At 44.7% G+C, this 8731-nt stretch overlaps 1 protein-coding gene across 1 annotated transcript in view; it reads left to right on the top strand.

Moving 5' to 3' along the window:
• Positions 1–3749: 3749 nt before the first annotated feature.
• ATP6V0D2 (ATPase H+ transporting V0 subunit d2) overlaps positions 3750–8731 on the top strand; it is a 56385-nt gene continuing 51403 nt past the window's right edge. Inside the window, exon 1 of the mRNA XM_027561622.1 lies at positions 3750–4194. Within this exon, the coding sequence (XP_027417423.1) occupies positions 4065–4194 (130 nt within the window). The 5' untranslated portion in view covers positions 3750–4064. The remainder of the gene's footprint in view (positions 4195–8731) is intronic.

Here is an 8731-nt window from a genome sequence, read left to right as displayed (position 1 = left end):
TGTTTTAAGTTCTGATAGCTTTAGGAAAGGCCTTTGACTTGGCCTTTGACTTTGTCATTGAGGAGGCACCCTGGGCCCACCCCAGGGTGAATCCTACACAACACGGCCTTTGAAGACACTCTGAGGGACTGTCTGGGGGCGGGTGTGGCTGTCCACAGCTACCTCAGAGTTTAGCCCTAGCTTGCTTTGGTCAACTGAATGGCAACATCCAGGCCTGTGGGAAGGCGTCTAGATCTTCTTTGCTTCCTCCCTGTCCTCTTGAGAGCCTGCTACATCTAAAAAAAAGACAACCATTTTATGCTTTGGAGAATAGACATTGCATCTCTCTAAAAAATAACTCCATTCTTTATAGAATAAGTTGACCTTCTAATGGCTGCAAAACTAATGACTCTTGGGAGCTCTTAAAATTATCAGAAAGTTGTAAGAAGTCCTATATATTCTATATAGATAGGCATACATACACATATACACAGATGTATAGCATGCTAGAAAACCACAAAATACCTTCATTCTTCAAATACAATTGCCAAATATAAGGTTTCCTAGAGACACATGGAGCTAAAGATTCTGTTAAGCATAATTTTATCCAGTGGACAGCTATCGAGTATCTGCTTTCCTCAAGGCATGCGACTAGGCACTTGAGAGACAGAAAGATGAATAAGATACTGATCCTGGCTTCCAGGAATGCAGTCTAGTTGGTGAACTGAAATCACAGTGTTTTACAGTGACGAGAGGAAGAGGAGAAGCCGCCGCAGTTGCTTCTTAGCACATATACCCACACTTGCTAAGTATATATAGGATTGTATCTCACTTAATATTTACAACAAACCGAGGTGCTATTATCCTCATTTTACACGTGAAAGCACTGGCACTTGGAGAAGAGAAGTCACTGAAACTCAGGCTCTGTCACACGCCGAAGCCCGCTTTCCTGAACATCATTGGTAGTTTAAACACTGAAGTGAATTTATTATGTTTCCGCCAGAAGGACCCATATAAAAAGAAGCTCTAGATTATTGTCACTGTTCTGGGTTTCCTCTCATATCCTATGAGTTTGATCTCATTTTTTTTACAAGCATCTTTAGCAAGAATAAGACATGTTTGCTCATTCAAGAAAAAGGGAAATACTTTGCTTACCTCATCCGCCAATTTCATAAAAGTAGAGAAAGTAGATGTATATAATTTTAAAGAAACATTGGAACTCATCTGCTTATGAATATAAAATATAAGAAACAAGTTTTCACACACACAAAATCCATTCTTTTTTGAGTGTGTTGACATTAAGGGCTCAGTTCAGTTCAGTTCAGTCGCTCAGTTGTGTCCGAACCAGCATTCCTTTTGGGAGCAAGACATTAAGGGCTGCTGCTAAGTCACTTCAGTCGTGTCCAACTCTGTGCGACCCCATAGACAGCAGCCCACCAGGCTCCCCGACCCCTGGGATTCTCCAGGCAAGAACACTGGAGTGGGTTGCCATTTCCTTCTCCAATGCATGAAAGTGAAAAGTGAAAGTGAAGTCGTTCAGTTGTGTCCGACTCTGTGCGACCCCATGGACTGCAGCCTACCGGGCTCCTTCATCCATGGGATTTTCCAGGCAAGAGTACTGGAGTGGGTGCCATTGCCTGCTCCCATTAAGGGCTAGTTAGCAGCAAAACTATGAAGATTTTGTGTTGTGCTGTACATGCTTAAAAACTGGCTCTCCCTCCAAAATAGGTACATATGTTTATCCTAAATTTTATGATATAATGGATGTGTATCACCCAAATTACAAATAGCAATAATGTTTTTTCATATAAATTCCATTTAGCCTATTGATTTTCACAGTATGCTTTCATTGGTTTTTGTTCAGCTCTAGTTTCTGTTGCCAGCATTTGGTTGCAAGTGACAAACGAGTGTAGTTTCAGGGTGGTTGGCTGGTATTTTTACTTACATTAACGAGTAGGACAAAAATGAAACAGTGAAGGCATATGTAATGTGACTGGCTTCTTTGTTGAAAAAAAGAAGTAGTCAATGGTTTTGAACACTGAAAGACTATTTCTTCAAATTTTTTCCAATTCACAATGTAACTGTTACCGGAAGGGGGACCCCTCTCAGAGCCCGAGTGGGCTCTTGTGTGACACTGAGAAATACACTGTCCAAGGAGACACACGTACTGACAAAAGAAAAGACTTTGATTGGGAAGAGGCCGGAGGGCATCAGGGGAAGGGAACCCAAGACAGCTGCCCTGCTCCATGGCACGCAGTCTTAGAAATACTGAGAAAGACTTAGAAATACTGGAGATTTTCTGACACTTTAACTTCAGTTAAGAATTTGACATAATACATATGACAGTGAAATGCAACATGTGTAAAATCATGTTCAGGATACTTGGCACAATGTTTGAGCTAGGTATAAGGGAGAACCAGCGTTCCTTTTGGGAGCAGGAAACAACAGTTACACCCTGGCTTAATTATGCTGTGCATTCTGAGCTGCCTCCCAACTTCTGAGAGTCGGTCCCTTATTTGTGATTTGGTAATAATACTATGGCTTATGTGTGTTTGATCCCTGGGGTCACAAAGAGTCCAAGAGAACTTAGCCACTAAACCAGCACCACCACACCAACACTATGGCTTCCCAGGTGGCGCAGTGATAAGGAATCCGCCTGCCAATGCGGGAGATGTGAGATACTGGGTTGGAGCCCTGGGTGGGTAACATCCCCTGGAGAGGCGGTGGTGGTGAAGTTGCTAAGTCAGGTCCAATTCTTGTGACCCCATGGACTGTAGCCCCCCAGGCTCCTCTGTCCATGGGCTTCTCCAGGCAAGAATCCTGGAGTGGGTAGCCATTCCCTTCTCCAGGGGAGCTTCCACACCCAGGGATTGAACCCGGGTCTCCTGCATTGCAGGCGGATTCTTTACTGACTGAGGTGCCAGGGAAGCCCCAGGAGTAGGGCCACATCCCATGGAGTGGGAAATGGCAACCCAGCCCAGCATTCTTGCCTGGAAAATTCCCTGGACAGAGGAGCCTGGAGGGGCTACAGTAAAGAGCAGGACAGGCCTGACCTCAGGAGTAGAGTCAGTCCAGATACTCCTCTGAGTAAATCCTGAGATCTAAAAGGGAAAAAGAATGAAGAGCACCTCCTAAAGACTCAGAGTTTGCCTAGACAGTGGCTTATTATTATAGAATCACAGCGCTGTGTGCCTGCTCCCTGGACTGCCTTCTGGTCTTTGCCCCAGGACCTGGCCGAGAGGGAAGCAGCTAGGAGACTTGGAGTAGGCTAAGCCATTACTGGGGCTTCCCTGCGGAGGGCTCAGACTGTAAAGAATCAGCCCGCAATGCGGGACACCTGGGTTCGAATCCTGGGTCGGGAAGAGCCTCTGGAGGAGGGCATGGCAACCCGCTCCAATGTTCTTGCCTAGAGAATCCCAAGGACAGAGGAGCCTGGCGGGCTACAGTCCATGGGTCGCAGAGTCGGACACGACTTGAGCGGCTAAGCCCAAGGCATTACTAGAGTTTTGTTTTACAAACACCGTGCTGCCAAATGAGCTTCTCAGGGTTCTCCAAACCGCCTGCTTACATTGGGTCTATTCACATAAGGTGTGTGGGGTGTGTGTGTGTTAAACCCCTCTCTTCTTAGTAGCCCTCAATACGTTTAAGAGGAATGTAATTTACAACTGAAAGCGCAGAAGCTCGGATGGGGGAGGACTGTTTGCACAACATTCAGGTGTAGCAAGGCTGCAATAGCAGAGCGGGGCGGGGACCCGGCCTCTGACCCTCCGTCCCTCCAACGACCCCGCTCCCCCTGCAGGGCTTTGCTCCCGGGTCCCCCTCGGGTTATCTGGCTGATCCATTGTGGATGGAAAAACAGGGCTGGGCCGGCTGTATGGAAAGCCTTTGAAAGCGGAGGAAACCGGTCACCGCAGCGTGACTATCAGCTGAGAGATCGCCGCCTGACCACTCGGGAGAACCGCGTGCCCCTGCAGACCCGCGCGCCCCTCCAGACTGGAGCGCCCCTGCAGACCTGCGCGCCCTTCCGGACCGGAGCGCCCCTGCGGACCCGAGCGCCCCTGCAGCCTCGGGCGGTCTTTCCCGCGATGCTCGAGAGCGCAGAGCTGAACTTCAACGCTGACCATGGCTACCTGGAGGGCCTGGTGCGCGGCTGCAAGGCCGGCCTCCTGACCCGGCGGGACTACGTCAACCTGGTCCAGTGTGAGAACCTGGAAGGTAAGCGCCGCTCTTGTGTAAGTCTTGTGTAAGTCGCTTCAGTCGTGTCCGACTCTCTGCGACCCCATAGACTATAGCCCGCCAGGCTCCTCTGTCCATGGGATTCTCCAGGCAAGAATACTGGAGTGGGGAAAAAAGGGGCTGACGCCGCCCGCTGGAAGGAAGCGCGGCCAGGGGCTGCGTCCCCCTGGCCTAGAGTCCAGGGCGGTGTCTTCAGCCCAAGATGCAGACATCAGGGCTCCTGAATTTTGACTAGGGAGGAATAAATTGCATCTATATTTTCGATAGTCTCTAAGTGAAATTTAGCGTTTCCTTTCATTATGAAGACAGGCAACAAATCACAGCTGGTTAGCACTTTGAATAGTAATCCAGTGTTTTCATATCCTCTTACTGTTCTTGCAGATGCCTTGAAATACCTTTTATGCTTTCACTGTTTCAAAGAATGCTAGATACTGGACTCAGCCTTGATATTTACTGTCTTAATAAAGAAGCACCTTGTCACATTTTACAATATCTTCGTAACTATATTTTGATATATTTTGTTTTCTTGGTAATTCTATATATTTTCATTCTACGTATTTATAAATATTTGCAGAAGGGTGTCACCAAACTGTCCAGGGATCTACAGCCTTAATTCCCCCCTCCTTCCCCCACCCCCAAACCTTGGTATAGAGAATTTTATTCTATCCGCTTTCTCTGTGTCTATTAATATGAGGGCATGTGTATTTGAGATTTGTCTTCACTGGAGCTTAAGAAAAAAAATCAAGAGACAGGCCTGTGGTGAGGCCACCCTGGATTCAAAAGCCCTGACTTTGACCTCTACAGAGGGTCAGACCTGAGGCTCAAAACCTCCGAGCCTGATTCCTTCTTTGTAAAACTGGGTGGTAATGCTGCCTGCTCTGCTGAGTGGTTTGGAGAAATAAATAAGGCAACGCACAGGAGAATGTGTGAAGAGCTATGAAGCACTCTTGTTCTCTAGTCGCTAAGATGTGTCCGACTCTTTGCGACCCCATGGACTGCAGCACTCCAGGCTTCCCTGTTCTTCACCACTTCCCAGAGTTCGCTCGAACTCATGTCCATTGAGTCAGTGATGCCATCCAGCCATCTGTCATCCCCTTCTCCTGCCTTCAATCTTTCCCAGCATCAGGGTCTTTTTCTTCCAATTAATCAGCTCTTCGCATGAGGTGGTCAAAGTATCGGAGCTTCAGCTTCAGCATCAGTCCTTCCAGTGAGCATTCAAGGTTGATTTCCTTTAGGACTCTACAAAGCCAATTATCTTTTTTTTTTTTTTTAACCATTTTACTGAGATATGATTGACATACAAAAGCTGTACATATTTAATGTATACAACTGGATGAGTTTAGGGATAAGTGTACACCTGGGAAATCACCACAGTCTGTGCCATAAGCCCATCTGGCACCTCTAAAAGTCTTCTCCTGCCCTCTGTTGTTGTGTGTGCATGTGTGTGTGAGGACTATGGCTCTGTGCTCTACAGCAGATCTCTAGGACTTATTAGTCTTGTGTAATCAACACTGCATACCCTTTGACCAGTACCTCCCGACTTCCCCTTCCTCTCTGGAAATTAAGCTACAATGTTTTCAAAGCCTTACCAAAGATCTCACATCTATAATACAGTATTTTTATTATTAAAGGGGCTTCCCTGGTGGCTCTGACAGTAGAGCGTCTGCCTGCAATGTTGGAGACCCGGGTTCAATCCCTGGGTCAGGAAGATCCCCTGGAGAAGGAAATGGCAACCCACTCCAGTGCTCTTGCCTGGAAAATTCCATGGATGGAGGAGCCTGATGGGCAATAGTCCATGGATGGGGTTGCAAAGAGTCGGACGCGACTGAGTGACTTCACTTTCACTTTATTATTAAATACGGCTACATTTATAACTTTGAAACATGTTTATAAAATCATTATCATGTTAATAATAGGGTGCTTTAAAATGTCCAGATCATTCTAGAAAAAACAAGAAAGTAATAAATTGCCAGGAAGAGTATTAGAAAGTGAAAACAAGACAAAAAAACAAGGTGACTTTGTACGCTTCTCAGGTAGGGCTGAGGGTAAAGCCAAACAGGATTAAGGCAGAACTGCCTAAGTTAAGGGAGCTCCTCTCTTTTCATTAGAGATGGAAATGGCTAGACAAATCTTGTAGGTGATAACTAATTCTGTTGGCTACAAATAATTGCAATTTAATTCCAAATCCTAAATCATTTCAGCATATCTAGTTTGGAGTTTGGTGCCTGGAGAATGTTAATCACATATAGAAAATAAGCATAAATTGAGGTAGGAAAAAATTAATGAGCACAAGGCAGAATGAATGCTTCCGAGAGAAACCATTTGAATGAATTCAGTAGTTTGCAGCAGGCTTTTAAATGAGTTGAGGAATGCAAATTTAAACACAAACCATACATAAATGTCTTCATGATACAAAGCAAGGTTTAAGCCTGCTCACTAAAGAATTCAGAGAGAAATCACCCTCAGCTTCAATTTGGGGGAGAAGGAAAGGTTTCAGACTCTTGAAGCCCTGAAGAGTGAATTTCTTAGAAAAATACACACAGGTGCACACATATGGAATTTTCCATGTAATATCAAGGAGTCATGGACCAGCTGAAGTCATCCTGAGCCCCGAATAAGAAACCTTCCTACGTACACCGTTCGTTATTTTCATGATATCTCATGGTTTCTACCTTTCCTTTCTCCCAGTTATATTTCTTTTTCAGCCATTCATTTCACAACTGTGTTTGAATCTGTTTCCAATCTTTTTGGAGACTCTTGTGAATATCAAATATGCCCTCAAACTGCAGGTTATAATGACTGCTGAGAAAATAAATCTAAATAAAGGTTTCATGTCTTCAGTTGAGGACTCTGAGGCTTGGCGTGGCTATGACCAATCTAACCACCTCACCAAGGGTGAGGTATGCAGACGTCTGCAGCTATTATACTTTTTCCACTAAAATGTCTGCCTCCTGAGCATGAATGGAAGATCCATGAATAGGTCGATGCTGCTCTCAGCTCCATTTTGATATAGAAAATAATAAGGTCTGCCTTGCCTGTTTACCTTATGAAAGGCTGTTGTTGATTCATGCGAAGACACCGGGATTCTTGGCCCCCGGAGGAGAAGAATTCAATCTGGGGCCAGAGACGAGGCTTGATGGCTCAGAGTTTTTGTGTAATAAAGTTTTATTAAAGTATAAAGGAGATAGAGAAAGCTTCTGACATAGGCATCAGAAGGGGGCAGAAAGAATACCCGCTTGCTAGTGTTAACAATGAAGTTACATACTTTCCAATGAATCCAAAGAATGTCTGGAGGTTGTAAAGACCTCATCAGACCTACCCACATAATTTACGTTTTAAGATAACACTGTCCTCAGGCAGGATACATCCTTGTAAAGACCAGGTCTACTCCCATAATTTACACTTTAAGATAACAGAAGGTTTAATCCAAAGACTGTCCTTAGGCAGGATACATTATTGTTACATAATCCTAAGGAATGTAGAGAAGGAAAAAAAGTTTGTCCTTTCTTCCTCCTTGAGAATTCCAGACCCCTGTCTCCTTGGGGACCCCTAGACTCCTTATCAACCTGCCTAGGAAATGACTCTCTCACTTATAGGATGTTGGGAAATAAGGCACTTGTGAAAAGCAGCTCAGCTGTTGCATCTGTGAGTTTACTGAGAGAAACCCAGCCACTTTGCCAGCTGGTTTAAAACACGCAGAGAGAAATCATGGACACTCTTGGGACAGAAGTTAAGGACTTTAGATTTCTGTTACTTTTGAACGTAATATACACCATACACATGACGGGTCAAGAAGGGCAGGGAAAGCAGTGTCGGGATAGTACCATGTCGAAGCAGGCACTTTCAGTAAAGGAAAGCTAATTTGGCAAAGACTAAATTCACCTTTAGTCTTTTAAATTTCTCTAGTCTTTAAAAGAAAAGTATCCTGACACCAACGAATTGTTTTGGAACCACTTACCAGGAACACAGGAGGTTTCAGGTCATTTTGGAAGAGACAAATATGAAGATTGTCCACAAAAGCTTTGAAAAATCCTGGCATTTATGATTGTGCAAGTGAGTGTGGTCAGAAATACTCACCTGCTCCAAGATCTCACCCTGACTAACAGTCAGCTGAACCAGTCACTAGGACCCTCTGTTTTAGGCTGCTCCATGACTCAGTCCTTCCCGGGAATAGGAGAGGAAGCCAGTTCACATAGCCTGTATCACTGGTACTGCACACAGAAAATTCCTAAAAAGTGACTTTTTAAAAAAGTTATTTACAGTAACTTGAACCAAAATAATAATGTGAAAGGGCCATAAAATCGTCTTCAGAAGAATTAACACTGCTAATTTTTAATTAATTTTTTTTTTTAGAGCAACTATAGGTTCACAGCAAAATTTAGGAGAAAGTACGGAGATTTTTTATATAACCCCTGCTTCCACACATGCATAGCCTCCCCGTTATCAGTGTCCTCCACTAGAAAGGTGCAATTTTGTAATCTGAACCTATGCTCGATACCTCATAATCCAGTCCAGA

Source organism: Bos indicus x Bos taurus, chromosome 14 (genome assembly GCF_003369695.1).
Source record: "Bos indicus x Bos taurus breed Angus x Brahman F1 hybrid chromosome 14, Bos_hybrid_MaternalHap_v2.0, whole genome shotgun sequence".
In the NCBI taxonomy this organism is placed as follows: Eukaryota; Metazoa; Chordata; class Mammalia; order Artiodactyla; family Bovidae; genus Bos; species Bos indicus x Bos taurus.
This window is presented reverse-complemented; position numbering and strand designations above follow the sequence as displayed.